The sequence below is a fragment of the Plectropomus leopardus genome, chromosome 3 (assembly GCF_008729295.1).
Source record: "Plectropomus leopardus isolate mb chromosome 3, YSFRI_Pleo_2.0, whole genome shotgun sequence".
Taxonomy (NCBI): domain Eukaryota; kingdom Metazoa; phylum Chordata; class Actinopteri; order Perciformes; family Serranidae; genus Plectropomus; species Plectropomus leopardus.
Genome location: NC_056465.1, coordinates 33,114,889 through 33,130,801, shown reverse-complemented (window position 1 = coordinate 33,130,801; position 15,913 = coordinate 33,114,889). Strand labels below are relative to the sequence as shown.

At 39.0% G+C, this 15,913-nt stretch overlaps 1 protein-coding gene across 1 annotated transcript in view; it reads right to left on the bottom strand.

The window, feature by feature from the left end:
• Positions 1 to 2,137: 2,137 nt before the first annotated feature.
• The window catches only part of reps2 (RALBP1 associated Eps domain containing 2), a 31,634-nt gene continuing 17,858 nt past the window's right edge, over positions 2,138 to 15,913 (bottom strand). Inside the window, exons 12-19 of the mRNA XM_042484210.1 lie at positions 15,427 to 15,475; positions 15,192 to 15,328; positions 14,896 to 14,957; positions 14,108 to 14,197; positions 8,571 to 8,657; positions 8,328 to 8,461; positions 6,569 to 6,674; positions 2,138 to 3,427 (exon numbers count right to left, since the gene is read on the bottom strand). Of these exons, the coding sequence (XP_042340144.1) occupies positions 3,359 to 3,427; positions 6,569 to 6,674; positions 8,328 to 8,461; positions 8,571 to 8,657; positions 14,108 to 14,197; positions 14,896 to 14,957; positions 15,192 to 15,328; positions 15,427 to 15,475 (734 nt within the window). The 3' untranslated portion in view covers positions 2,138 to 3,358. The remainder of the gene's footprint in view (positions 3,428 to 6,568; positions 6,675 to 8,327; positions 8,462 to 8,570; positions 8,658 to 14,107; positions 14,198 to 14,895; positions 14,958 to 15,191; positions 15,329 to 15,426; positions 15,476 to 15,913) is intronic.

Sequence of the window (15,913 nt, the reverse complement as noted above, 5' to 3'; positions counted from 1 at the left end):
TCAACCATAGAGATTTCTGCCATAATGTAACTAAATGGCACTCGGCTTGTGGTGCTCAAAGCACCAAAAAACGATACTAAAAAACCCAACAGCAATGTCTCTTTGCAGATATCATGACCCAAGATAATCTACAGACCTTGTTGTGAGCAGTGTCATGTATTTTCTTTGCACCGAACTACACCTGCTAAGACTTGGGATGTACTCATGGACAAGAGACTTGTGCGTGCGACAGTGCGAAATTCAAATATTACTAGCGTCCTTCTCGGCAGAGCTGTAGTATAAGCTAGCTCAGTGGCGCTAGGTGAGCTAGCAGTAGATGCACGCTTCCTTCTGATGCTTTTGGTGGATGAAGTTCGGTGTAAAGAAAATAGTTCCTACATGTTTTCTTTCCATGTCCACAAAAGCCTTTTTTTTACGGCATGATTGAATAGCTAACGCTCAGCACCTCGTCCCGGTGCTGGCATTTGTTGTGCAGCATGATGCTCCCATTGCGAAGGATAAATAACAACAAAAAAACCCTGAAGTTAAAAAAACAAAACACTTTGGTGGACACAGGCCTAAAAGTAAGGAGTTAATCAAAAACAATAGCATTCATCATCAGGGGATCATGAATATCTGTGCCTGTTTTGGTACATCTGGTAGATATTAAAATATTTCACAGGATGAGTGGAAAGTTCAACTTGTTGGAGAAAAAGTCGGGATCACCAAAGTCATTAAAATTCATCATCTGGGGATCATAAATGTCCCCCTAAAAAATTTGATGGCTGGACTAGTCTGGACAAAAGACAGACCAGCAGACTCACAGACAGAGTTACAATGCCATCTCTGCAGCCATGCAGCCAGCAGGGCTAAAAACCAGGCTGTTGATAACAAGTTACTGAGTTGGAAAAATGTCTGGACGAATATCAAAGTTCCTGATTGCGATCAAAGCAGCTTCTTTGATGACTTGGAGCGAGTGCGGCTTTTTGAATGCAACATGAATGAGAGAGAAATAGGCCTATCAGTGTGTGAGGTGTCTAAATGGGAGCCAAGTGTGTCAGCGGATATTTTTGGACGGCCGTGGCGGAGGGTCTGGGAATACAGCCATCAGTGGCGATCTGCTTGACCCTTGGTTGTTATGTCTGTGTCGGAGAAAGCACAGCTGCTTGGTGAGAGCCAGAGGGTCATGACTGCAGTCTGTTAGATCTCGTTTACCAACGATAACGACTCCTGATACATCTGTTAATGCACCCAAACTTCAATATCACCTTCTTTTGAGTCTAAGACACGAGAAATAAATGTGTGTGGTATTTCAATGCAGTTTTTTTCTTCTTGTAACACCTGATTTTACAAATTTTAAAATAAATCAAGAAGGTTTTCCACATTCATGCTGCTCTGAGCAACCCTAAGTTACATCTTTACACATCAGTAAAAAGGTAAAAATGTTTCTTTAGCCCCTTTTCCACTGCACAAAAAACCCAGTAATACCCTCGTCAAATGATTCTTGCGAAATGCAATGAGCTACCAAAGAAATACCGTCTGTCTCCGCCCAAGCAGCTCAAACATTGTTCCAAAATGGTCAGCACCCAGTTTGAAAGCGAGATATAAAAAACAGAAGTAACCAAAATAACATTTTCACTGGCCTCTATGCTGCTCTCTATTGTTTATTAATATTGTTTTCTGGCCTGTGTGTGATGTCGAACATGACACACCCAAAAACAAAAACCAATACATAGACAAAGGCACACTCGTCTCCTGCAGAGCCGTATACACAGCTCTGCTCTACTGGCAATGAGAAAGCAGTCTGTCACCTATTTTTAGCAGGTTTTCCCATGTTTAAAAACCCAGATGCACGTGTTGAAAAAAGAAAAAAAGTTTTGTTTTTTTTGGCAAATTTTAAAGAGAAAAAAAATGCTGATTTATTTGTCTTTAAAAATTATCAGTGATTAAAAAAAAATGTGATTCTTTTCTTTAAAAAATATGGCTATTTTTAAAGAAAACATGCTTTCCAACCGTTTATCACAGCCTTAAACTGTTAAAACATACATATATGTGTTGGACTTTCACATTTCCAACAGTCATTGAACACATCATGTGTTATTATTGTTATTATGTGTTTTTCATGACCATAAACCCCAAATTAATTAATCACAAGCAATAAAAATAGACAACTTTATTGATTAGTTTGATTATTGTCTTCAGCCCAGAGCTCAGTAGTTGTGCATGATTTAAGGTGAGTTTACAGTCCAATGCTCACATCATTTTAGCAAACGTGCAGAATCAAGCATGCCATCGTGTATTTTAACCACTTCATTTTTTCCTCCACACATCCTGATTGTTCCTGATGATAAATGGTCTAAAGCAAGCTTAAGCAGCACCACATCTTTGCATAGATAAAATCAAAACCACATCTGATGTTAGATGTTTTGAAATCTATCTCGCAAAACATTAGAGGGATATTGTGCTTTTTTTCTTTTCTGGACTATTTAACGGCCCTGATTTTTATTTTTTTTAAATAAACTTGCAGTGCAGAGATAACAGAGAGAGATTCATATGATAATAAACATAAACAGGTTTAAAAAAAAAATCAAGTCAGACAGTGCTTACAATAAAGATGGAGCAAAATTTCAAGTAAAATGCCCATATTTTAAACAAATCCAGTGTCAACATTCTTCAGTGTCCCGACGGCCTCGTGTGCCAGTGCTACAGTGTGACAACAGTCAAATCTCGTGTGCAGGAATCTGTAGCTAAACAAAATCCAGCTCATATCTAATGCAGCTTTTTCAAACCTTAAGTACAACCTTTTCTCCCTAAACTTTAAGTGCAAAAAGTAATCGGACTCATTAACTAATCTGTAGCACCATTACTTGCTTTAGACCACACATGGATACACATTAAATGCACTGTTTACATAGACTGAGAAAAACTGGGAGTATTTTAGCTCCCATCATTAACACAGAACATGTAACATACAGGAAACATGTATCTGAGTCATGGCAATGTGTGCACAAAAATATGTCAGACGCACTGTAAGCAAAGTAAGACTCCTGGGTGAGAGAGACAGTAAATAATAAGAGAAAAATAAGTTAGAATGTCACAGTGAATAAGAGTATTTTACATGTGCATGTCATACAATTATTTTTAAAAAAGCATGGTTGAATCCTGCAGAACATTATTAAAAAGTAACACAGTGACATTTTGATGTGGGACTGGAGTTGTTCAACAACGAAAAAAGAGCGACATACCTGTTTGCCCCTGTCGTCAACCTTTTTACGTTTATTTTGCATCCATGACAAAAGACATTCTGTATCTTGGCTCAAATATTCATGTTTTATAGAGACATTAATGTAAAGTGACTCTAACCAGACTTCAGGCTCAGTCACGTGGAGGCCAGGGGCCGCAGGAGCTCCAGCTGGGACTCCAAGGTGACCCTCTCCTGGTGAACCACCTGCAGGCAACAACGACAAAAAAAAAGATGACCTTTGACCCCTGCGCTCCGAACAAGAAAAGCACCTCAGGCTGTAATCACATTATTTGTTTTTGTTTGCCATGGTAATGATGGTCTACAACAAGGTGAATCCCCTAAAATGGCCCAAATATGAGTGGAACTGAATGAACAGCATACAAAGACCCTCCTGTTCTCTGAATTTGACCAATTACAGGGCTAAAAGTTAAAACGAGAATTACTGCTACTGATTATTAGTAGTTATAAGTTTATAATAATAATGAAAATCTTTCTGTCAATATTTAGAATTTTGAATATAACAAACTCCAACACAAAACTTTGTTTGAATAGCAAATATTTAATAAAAACTAAAACTTTCAACATCAAATACAGTAAGTTATAAGCAACTTTCTTTTAATAAGTTCACTGAAAATTTAAATAAAAAATGAAAAAATAAAAATGGCTCCTTGAAGTTCCTCCCATGCTGATACTTTCTTTGCACTTTTTAATTAATTAATTTTATCAGCCATCATTAAAATAAAATTCAGATACAGATAAACGGCAAAATGCCAAATATCGGCCCCAATAATCGACCATAATCTGTCAACCCCTACTTATGATGTTGTGTAATGGCCAGAAAAGTGATCATGCAGAATAAGTGACCTTGACCTTTGACCTTTGACCACCAAATTCTAATTAGTTAGTTGTTGAGTCCAAGTGGATGTTTGTGTCAAATTTGAGCAAAGTCCCTAAAGGCCCTCCTCAGATTTTGCATTTTTAAGAATGAGACAGACACAAAGTCACAGTGACCTTTGACCACCAAATTTAAATCATTTCGTTGTTAAGACTCAGTGGACGTTTGTGTCAAATTAAGCTTTATAAACAATAACAATGGCATTAAAACGGCAATGACAATCATTTACCTTCTCTGTTTTCTGGCGGCTGATCTTGTCCTCTGCTCAGAGGGCAAAGAGCCTCTGAATCTCGTTGTTTTCCTAATTTGTGGACATTTACGGCTGCTGTTCTTCTTTTAGGTAGAAGCTCAATAAGAAGCTAGCAGCTGCTTTTCAGTTCTCCCGTGTTGGGTCGCACACATAACATGCCGTCATAACATCGCACCTGTCCTGCCCGCTGTCCTGTTAATACAGACACCATTTCGGCACTGTAACTTCGTCCCGGCGCAGCTTAAAGGTGAGACAGTTCTGTCCTCGCTTTCTGTAATCGTACCTTTTACACAAAATATCAAGGTGGCAAAAGAGCGCTATTTTCCCGCCTTTAACAGGCAGTGTAAAACGCTTCTGTTTTCTGTTGTTGCCCATATTGCCATGGTAACTATAGTCTTTAATAAGATTCATCCCCTAAAGTGGCCCCAAATGTTTATCACACCCCAAAATACAAAACTTTTGCAAAGATCTGCAGATTTTCTGGGTTATACCAGTACGAGGGCTGTCTGAGGGGGACACTACAGCAAAGGCCACAAGGTAAACTCAGTCAGCCAACTCACGTGGAACGGATTACGTGAGAATGCAGAATATGTACACATATGTGACGTCTACACTCTGTGCTCATCACTCCCCCGAAAAACTAAAGCACCAAGCTGTGCACAGCAGGGTGCAGACAGTGATGATACTAACCTTCTCCCTGTATGCTGCACGTGTGTAAGGGTAGCAGCAGACTCAAGCAAGTAGCTCACAAGCTTTTATCATTTTATTATTTCTCTGCCGTCGTGGCTACATCAACATCACTTTGTTTTAAATTCAAGACTGAGTCTTAAAATAAAAATGATCCCTGATACACCTTAGAAGAACACCACGCACATGCCTGAAGGCCGCGACGTCAACGTTTCAACATTACACTCTGGCACCTGGTTTCAAAAGCTGCCAAAATGCTTTTGTCATGTGAACGAAAGGCCAAACCGCAACAAAAGTTTTATGCAAGAACTGTAGCCGTGAAGCCCTTAAATTTGTCTTTGGACCCTTTTGGGGTCTCAAACCCTTGGTTGGGAACCCCTGCACTAAAGAAAAAAGTCACGATGCCACTAATGAATAGAGTCCAAAAACAGTCACAGCAATCTGCACCTTTAAATTAGGAGGCATTTTGTATGAAAAGATGACATTTTGACATTAGGCCAGCATAAAAAGACTCCAAAATTACAAGTGCAAAGGAAACTTTCCTCTTCAGAAAAAGTAAATAAGGTTGGATTAAAGGGCAAAAAAGTCTTTAATTCAAATGTTAGTTGAACTTCAGGGAAAAAGTCGAGAGAGCTGTTCCTTCCATCCGCCCTCCTGTCTTTCCTCACACACCCTGTTGTAGTTGGATGCCTGTCCAGCCCAGACTCTATTTTGAAGAGGACAGTTGTGAATGCCAGTAGCTGTTTGGTATTTCAACAAGGCTCGGGTCTATATAAAGACACATATGCCTTTCTCTGCAAAATTCCACACATGCCTCGAGGAACCGGCAGAATTAGAGCGGATAAATGACATCCTAGAAGCTAATGAAAGACGAATGTCATTATAAAAGCTTCAAAACGCCTTATTTTGCCTATTTTATTCCTTAGCGTCAGTTGAATTAAAGCTGTAAAAGCGCCGAATGTGAGCGTGAGGGTTTCACTCGCGGATCATTTACGAGGAGAATGACAGGCATGCGGCATGTGCTCCAAATGTGAGTGCGTGTGCCACAGGCAGATCTCCAATGCAAACAGCTCAGTCAGTGCCATTAGTTCAGCTCTGAGTGACGGGCGGGGAGCAGACGGGTGAGCTCGGCGCTTCTCGCCACGTTGGACCGGCGGCAGCATTTGATGTCACACACATTTAAGAATGCGTAGAATTCAGCTTCTGACACACACGGTTTAAAACGTTTGAGTCACTGTTAACACGGACACTTGTACGCTCTCATGCATGTACTGGAAATGTGTGTGTAAAGTCTGCGTCCTTTGATTAAGGACTCTTTCTGTAAAGCATGATCCATTTCAAGGCTAGAGGAGGCAGGAAGGAGGGCGGCGAATGTCAGAAAGTCACTGTGGTCAAGCAGCCGCTAACGTAAAACACACCCGTTCACTGAACGCACTCCCTCAGCAGAATACTGTACACGCAGCGAGAGCCATGGCTGCATCTACGGTGTGTTAGAAACAGAGGATGGGCTGACCTTGAGTTGCTGTTGCAGCTCGCTGTTGAGGCGCGTCAACACTGCGTTGGTTTCCTTGTTTTTGCGGATCGCCATCTGGATCTCCCTCTTCTGTTTGGACAGCAGCCTGAGAGACAATATGATAAACTTTTGTCATGGTTTAAAATCATTGCTACTATTTATTATTACTAATTTTCAGGTAATTTTCTTCTACTTTTCACCTAAGAAATAAAGGGTTAATCAGTTAGTTTGAGTTATTGTGTGACTTTGGTATATTAACCCTTTGAAATCTAAGAAATTAGTTTGATTTGTTTCAAAAACATGGGGAGGAGGCAACAAGAAACAAAATAGGGCAAAACAATTTGTTAAATAATTACCAGAAAATATGCAAAAAAGTAAAAGACAAACAAGAAAATGACCTTAAAAAGTGCTATAAATAATACACATGTATTTATATAATTTTATAAACAAAAAATTACCACAAAAAATTGCACACAAAAAAAGAAGTCAAACACAAACAAGAAAATGACCTTAAAATGACCTTGCTAAAAATGAAATTGAAAAAAAAATTGTAGCATAATTTTAAATATAAAATCATTGTAAATACCATTACAATTATAAAAATAATTTATATAATTTAACATAATTGAAATAGACTTTTTTTTTTGTTTTTTTTAATTTCTTGTCACCTTTTACTAATTTCTTGCAATTTGTGTGACATTTCTTGCCAAGTTGCTCACATTTCTTTCACTTTTATTTTGGTCTAAACAAGATATTTGGAAATATGATTACTGTCTTGAGTCGGAGTGAACAAACAGAGAGAAAGACTTCCTGCTCTCAAAAACAGAGGACACTAAAAAGATCGGATCAAAGCTTCATATCAATCAACCAGCTACTGCTCACAGACACCGCTGAGACGGACGGACACTTTCAGTGAGCGGCTCAGCAAGACGGAGACGGGAGCACACGTGTTGGAGTCATTACGGTGAGACACCGGCGGACACATTGGCAGAAAAAGAGAGCGGAGTGGACTTTCGGAGACATTCTGAGACACCGCCAGAGACACCGCTGGAGACACCAGCGGAGAATCAGAGTGGAGCGGACGTTTGGAGACACCGGTGGAGACAGTCCGAGTCTGAAGTCATTTACTGTGTCCCTTATACCTAACTGTAGTTATTTAATTAAATTTCTAATTTCAATGTCAGTGAAATTTCCTTTGATCTTCCATTGCTGCGGTGAAACGAGCGAAACTAAATAGACGGTGAGAGAGATTTAACAGCGTATCCTAGCAACGCACGCTGCTAGGTGATAGCCATAGTAACGTGGCTGTTCACATGAACGGACACTGCTAAGACCGGGCATCGTTAAGACTGGGCTCTGTTGGGCTCTCTCTTCTGTTGGTGCAAAACTGGTCTTAGCTAAGACAGACTTAGGAGTTAAGACCAGTCTTAGTTAAGCCCTGTTGGTCCAACCGGTCCCGCACGGACCACCAGCTGTATAGACTGTACATGATGCTCATACAGCCCCACTTCAAAAATCCACAACTATCCTTTTAATGAGATACACAAGTGTGCTGCTTTCGTTACCATGGATACTTGTTCCACCTTCCAGCTTAGGCCTGCTCCATACTGTGTGTAAAAGTTACAACGTAAAATTGACTAATTATTTTTGTTTTCTTGTTTATTTGATTTTTCCTTTCAAGCAAACAACGTGAAAACACGTCTTTTTTCAATATTTGGTTTCTACAGAAAAACAAACAAAAAAACAGAGTGTGACTGACTTTTGAGCAGGTTTGGTGGGGGTCGGGAACGGCATGGCAGGTGGAGGGACGGTCTCCAGGTTCTGGCTCTCTGGGTGGTATTTCCTGCGGACTGGTTTCTGTGGTGCCTGACTGTGAGGAACTACGATCATGTCCTGGAGGAGAGTTTCAGAAAAAAAGAGCCTTCTAACTCCAACAGAGACACAAACATTTACATAAAATGAAGTTAGCACTGTCCTGACACGTCCACGTTACAGTCCTGACCTGTTTTGAAGCATTTGTCAAGTCTTCGGTGCTTCGACCAAATCTGGAGCGCGGACCCTGTTCCTCCGGTTTCACGCCACTCTCCTCCTGCACACAAAAACACGAGTAAAGTTAAATGACGTGTAAAGATTCGCAAAGATGAAATATATTTTCCTGATGTCACAATGAGGTGAAATAATTCGAGTGAGCTGCTAAAGAGGCAGGATGAAATGTGTCGGCCCTGACCTGATAAATTAGCGCCTTCCCTGCAGGGACCGCGATCGAGTGCTCTCCTGCCGCGGCTTCCTGCACGCTCAGGGGCGGCCCTGATAGATTAACGTGCTTTTATTGCATCTCCTTGCTGCATTTCGGCCATTTTTCTCCTCAAGACATAAAGTATAAAGTATCACCACCTGCTTTCATTCAGCAGAGAGGTGAACAGTGCAACAGTGTGAAGACACACGGAGGTCAATCTCTTCATTTATTTGAGTGCAAACGAAGGTTAGCTGCCAAAAAAAGGCATTTCTAAACACTTGACAAATGTCAGAATTGGGGAAACTGGATATGAATCAGATTGTTGTATAAATTATTTTTTTATTAATCATTATTTGACCTCATGATATTGTGCCTCTTATTATGCAATGCCTGCACCTTTTTATTTTTGCACTGGACCGGTGATGTGTTCAATGTTTGTTTGTGCGCTTGCTTCTGTAAAAAAGTTGGATGTTGTTCGGCTTAATTTGTCTAATTTTGTTTTATTTTATTTTATTTATTTTTTCCCCTTTTTTTCTGACTGTGACTGATATTATTATGATATTATTATGTGACTGATACTATTTTTTTCAGTATATTTGAATATTGTTAAAATGAATAAATATTTGAACCACAAGAAAAGGCGTTTCCTGTGTATACTGTATGGTGTATGTATGTATGTGTATGTTGAAGAGGGATGGTGGTAAAGGAGTGGGTTCAGTGTGGCTGCCTGTTAAGTTGGATGTTTTTTGTTTGTTTGTTTTTGGTTTAGTTTTCTAGTTTGGTTTGATTTTAATTTTCCTTTCCCCCCTTTTTTCTGACTGTGGATCTTTTTATATCTATATAATTTGTATTTTTGTATAAAGTCTAAAAGTCAGTATATTTGAATATTGTTAAAATAAACAAAAAAAGGTATTTTTTGTGTATACTGTATTGTGTATGTGTAGATATGTACAGTATTTGTACGTCTAAGAGGGCTCGCGGTGCCAGAGTGGCTTCCTGTTAAGTTGAATGTGTTTTTTGGTTTTATTGTTGTTTGTTATTGACTGTGGATCCTTTTCATGTCTATGTAAAATGAATTTTGGTATAAAGTCTAAAAGCCAGTATATTTGAATGTTGTTAACATTAATAAAAAATTGAATTTGATTTCTTACTTGGCAGCACTACATCATTTCCCATCTGTTAATTCAGGATTTAGTGAATTTGATCCGATAATTTCTAAGCGCTGCTGTCTGCGTTGCGGTGGCAGCCGAAATGCCTGGGCTCTCCTGATGGTTTAAACAGGCTAATGCTGCTGCTGTAAATCCTACCCAGGGAGCCTAGAAGTCAATTTTAGCTGAGCAACGCAACTGACATGCAGGCGGTCACAAATAATGACCCTGAGATTCACTGCGCCGCTGCATGTGAAACACAACCGCAGCACGGAAACATTTAAAAAAAGGTTCTGTAGTGGACGCTGCAGTGGCATTAAACCGCAGGAGCTCCATCAGCAGTATGTGTGGTCACATCAGCCGTCGGTCATCATGGCTGTCTCACTGCAGTGATGTACGAGCTCAAGACTGACTGTCTCTGTCACAGACCGAAACAAATAACAGCGACGTGCGTTTTTTTTAATGGGCTGGCCCAAGTAGAGCCCTGACCTATGACGGGGTGTCATTAAGTACGAGTGCTGCTGTGACACACCTTTAATTTCCCATTTTTGTCTCCACTACTCATACCTGCATTCATTACTGACTTTCTAGTGTCTTACATTCCTGTTTATAGCTTAGTTTAAAAGATAAATAAACCTACTAATCACCACACAACAGAGAGACGCCACACAAATGTAAAATAAAGCTTACATACTTTACCAAAAGATTGTTCCTCCGAAAGTAAATAGTACAATAGCAAGTGCAAACATAATAGAAGTGCCGAAAAATTAAATAAATAAGCCTGTGTGAGCAAACTTTTTAACAATTGTATCAATTTATTTGTAAAATTATTCAGGCTCGAGACTATTCTGGCACTTTACTTCTGTCTCTCAGGTTTAAGACTGAGTTGCACCTTTAAATGGAAATTTAGTTTACTCGTCAAACAGTTTAGACTGAAAGAGGACATCGCCAATCAGAATGACAAATAAGAGCAAAACAACAATACGTGAAGCAGAATATATGAAACTACGTTATAGATAGAAAAGCTCTTTAAGTCTCAACAGGAGGAAGAGGAGTGATGGCTGTCGGTCGGTCTGAATGTATTTACATATCGATTTCTCGACTCGCTGGAGGAGATGGTGCCCTGGTGTGTGTGGACAGACTAAAAGAGTTTGTATTCAGCTTCTCTTTGCTTTAGAAAACAAAAAACAAAAAACAAAGATGTGGCGACAGCAGTAGCATTTTCACTGGCTGCCGGCCCAGAGTCTCAGCAAGTGACCATCTGCGGTCAGTGAAATATTTACAGTTTGGAAAAATAGTTTTTATGTGAAACAAAATATAGTGGCGTCAGGTGAAGATAACAGAAGAAAAAACAAGGTAGGTAGAGAAAAAGAGAAAATGGGGAGGCAAAGAGAAGTTAAATAAAGTGGCGTGAAATGAGATAACGTTAAGATAAGTTAAATAAGAGTGAAAAAGTTTCTAAAAGTTTGTAGTTTGGAAAAGTGAAATAAGTTAAAGGGTAACTTCAGTACTTTTTCCAATCTGGAGCCTATTTTTCCGTGTTTTTGTGCCTAATTTAAGTAAAAAACAACTTTGAAATCGGTGCAGTGCTGAGTGAGACGGCTGCTGAAACAGGCCATTAAAAGTGCTTGTTTTTGCACCTGACAGGCTAAAATTATTGTCACAAGAGCAACATTATGGGGAGGATCATTAAAGATCATGACCTTTTTGTTAAAGAGTAAGATCCTTTCTTATTAAAGCAGAAAAAGCCTCGAAACTGCCATCACTAATTCCACCAAACTACATTTGAATAAACAGTAATTGTTTCATCATAAAACGTATTTCATTTAAAGTCGACAGGAACAAAATAAAACTTTCAAAAACCATCTTGATTCCTCTTTGCTCCAACAATCACCAACTCTGGTTTGGTTGAAATAAATCCTAAATTCACCCAGTTAGACGTGAAAATATTCTGGTTTTATACCCTCTAAAATTACTGTTTATTTAAATGGAGTCTGGTGGGTTTGGCAATGGTGTTTTTGGGGCTTTTTTCTGGTTAATAAAAATGATCTTACACCTAATCAAAAAACTCTCTCCGTAGGGATCATTTCCAAAATACTGTCAGAAAACTAAAATAATAATCTGAGCCCGTCGTGGCAAAAACAAACACTTTTAGTAAACTGACGAGGCATAGCAGCCCAGAGCGGTTTAAATGAAGCCTTTTTTCTCAGTTTCAGCAGTGTTGCTCAATACTGGACACATTTTTTAAAAAAAGTTGTCTCAATCGGTCAAAAAAAAAAACCCAAACAATTTTAAAAAATAATTGGAAAAATAGGGTCCAGAAAAACACTGAAGTTAACCTTGAAGTGAAGTAAAGTAAAGTTTGTTTATCTTAGCAATTCAATATAAAAGTTTTATGTCTTTTTCTTTTAAAAAACAGAATAAAATGAACAAAGAATAAACATTATGTGGACGTCTGCAGACATAAATTCACCATAACTGCACACTGAACTGCTCCCAAAGGCTCCCTGCAAACGCCGGTATCAAATATTCACCTTAAACTTAAGATTGACATGTTTTATGTAAAGGAAGCTATTTTTAACGGTGCCCATAGTTCACTCACGCGTCTCTGAGGGGTTTGAGCTGGTATCAGTTTCAGTTTGTCTTCATAAGTGAAAAAAATACACACGGGCACCTTTGGGGATCGTCCAGACTTCTCGGTTTTAATTAAGACTAAGTAAAACATCCTGTGGGAAGACAGAGAAACGGTGATACGGCCCAGACAACACTAATGCAGAGGAGGAGCCGAGGAAACGAGAGAGAGAGCGAGAGAACGTCTGCTGGATTCAATACAGATAAAACCACGAGTGATTAAACAGACGCCCGATAAAGTCAAACTCAGTAATAGAGGAAGGATTTAAGGGATAATTTGCCATCTGAGATAAGAAAATTGAGACAGTCTGTTTGAATAAAAATCAGAACCTGCAGGAGTTTTGACCTTAAAGAGAAAGTTCACCCCAAAATTAAAACTGCATATTCTTCCTCTTACCTGTTGTTGGAGCCATTAATTCATTTAGTAAGAAGAGAATATTGTAACATTAATATTGACTTTGGATGGTTTATACTTCGGTATAATTACGTGCTTTTTATTAGTGTTAATTATTATTTATTAGTTTCATGATTCCGGTTATTGGGAAAGTTATAATCATGTAAGTATCTGCCGTATTTGTTTTTTGGATTGCACTTTTCCTTTGATCGCTGTGATTATTTTGACTCGTGACTTTGCACGTTTTAATAAGTTGATGTTTTTCATTCACACATTTTTTGAATGTATTTTTGGATCTCAGTGAATCTTTTGTTGGCGTGTCAGTCAGACAATCGACTTCTCAACCACTTTTAGTTTTAGTCCCTTCAGTCGCCACACCTGTAGTGATATTCATCACTCCAGATTGATAAAAAGCTCCTCAGCTATGATGAAAAATATGTTTTGGATTTTGGGGTGAATTGTCCCTTTAAAATGACATCTAATCTGGTGGATGCCATAAGACAGAAACCGTCTCACAGGAGGACGGTCAAATAAATACAAAGGTTTGCTTTGTAAACACACAGCTTTCTAACTTATTGATTAGATTTGGATTATTGGTGAAGAGGAACTGCACTACTGGGACTCATTGAGACGTGAATTCACCTGACGTGAAAATATTTGGAGAAAATCAATCACGACGTGTCAGCAGTTTCACAAGCTAACAACAGACTGAGGCTGAATATCAGACGTGCACTGGACTGTTTTCTGTAACAGGATACAAGTATAAAGCTCTGATAATAGAAAGTGTCAAATGAAGGACAAAGAGAATGATGGCGTCTCAATGAGCGACGCGTCGCGTCAGCCATAAATAAATCCTGCATGCATTCGAGTTTGATGTACGCCGCTGTCATGACCTTTGAGTCCGCTTGTGTCTTGAAATAGAGGCTCGTACATTTGACAAACATGACCTTAGAGACGCGTTTACGCTGATGGAGGGCGGAAAAATCAGGGAGTGGAAAACGCTGGCAATCTGGGAAGGAATTTTGCCTGCTTTTTTTTTGCCTTTCACAGAGATTATTTGCGCTGATGGTTGTTATATTTGCAAACTCCGACTCAACAAATCAGTGAAGAAAATCAGATTGTATGCTCACCTCTTCTCTGAAGTGACTGAAGTCAGCAAAGTTTGGCTGCTGCACTTTATTCTGCTGAGTTTTCTCTGAGACGCTGATAAAATGAGAAACCTGACGAGCGAGATGAGAGGCAGTGATGAACAAAAGCACCATTCATTCACGAGATACGGGTACAGTTGGAGGTCAACAACAAAAGCTTTCACTTAATCTTAGAAAACATTTGTAGACTGCTGTCATACTTGAGTAAAATGTGAGCGAATGGCTTGATTGATTTCTTTCAAAAACAGGGAAAGAGGGCGATGAAAAATTTACAAACAAAAAATCAATAAAATTACAGTTTAAGAAAATTACTTGAAAATTAGCACCAAAAAAAAGAGAAAACAGGAAATTACCTGAAAAAAGTGCTAATAATAATAATAATAATAATAATAATAATAATAATAATAACTATTACTATTATTATTAAAATATATTTTTCTGGAGCATAATCTCAAATATTTATTATAATAATGATTTTTGAAAAATATATTCATACAAATTAAAAAAAATATATATATTATACTTATTTTTTAAAATAATTTTCTTACGATTCTCTCTTACTCCTTCAGCTAATTTGCACATCATTTTCTTGTCATCTTGCTATTCACGGGAAGTTTCTTGCCAAGATGCTCATTACCTTTTTGCCATGTTTCAGTAAGAATCAAATCAATCTGCTCACATTTTAAAGGTTTAAATTCTTGTGAAAGGCGTCTGAGCAGCAAAAGAAAGCTGATGTCGATTCAGGTTTGAAAGGGTTAAACCAGGCTCACCTGTGAAGTTGTCGGTCTAGGAGGGAGGGCTGGAGGAGGAGGCAACCATCCACTTTTTACACCTAAAATCCAGACAAAATATCACTGAGCTGTAACAGAGTGAGCCAGATTTGACTCTTAAAACAGAAAAAAAACTGTCGTATTTTCATATTCAGACACGGATTTGCACTCTGAGCCTCTCACCTCTCACACTGAACAACAAAACCCACCTAGCTCCATTTCCCCTTTTGTTCTCCCGTGAGAGGAGAACTGTCGCAAATAAAAAACAATGCAAAAGCTCGAAGACGGCGTCGCACCTGGAGCGCCCTGCTGGAAGAGCTTGTTGAGGTCCAGCGACGAGGCTCTGGAGTGGGTCTTCTGGGGTCGAGGCGGAGGGGTCGGCGGCTCCTCTGCTTTCTTCATCGCCTCCTCAATAGAAGTGCTGGAGTACGACCTGGATGTGAGGTCACGTTCGGACAAACAAAAGGCTTAATGAGGTTAAGGAGCGATGCAGGAGTTCAGAGCGCTTGTATTTCATGACTTTAGGTTTACCTGGGTCTAGTTTTGGTCCTCATTTGTGGGTCCAGGTCATGAGGCGGCTCTGTAAATGAGCAAAGGCACGTCAGACTTTTTCTGTCGTTTGAACTGTTGTAAATGAGAAGCAGCCACTTCCCCGTGGAACCACAAACTGTAATTTCATGTGTGCAAAGGAGCTCAATAAACATACGCTATCAGCATCATTTTTGAATTTTTGCCAAAAGCAAGCCTTGCAATTGTCTTCTTTTTTTCTTTATGCTGTTTAAAAACATGTACAAACAATAAAGGCAGCACTACAGCATCAAAATAATCAATAATAATCAGACACACACACAAGAAATCCCTCATATGTTCAGTGGACTGTCCCTCTGCCTCGCACGCAAATGTGTTTCTCCAAAAGCCCTTAAACAAAAAGTCAATGATGATAACTAAACAATGATTATAGAGTTTGTTATACCTAATATCAGACAACATATGCACAAAAACAGCAAAAAAATAAGCT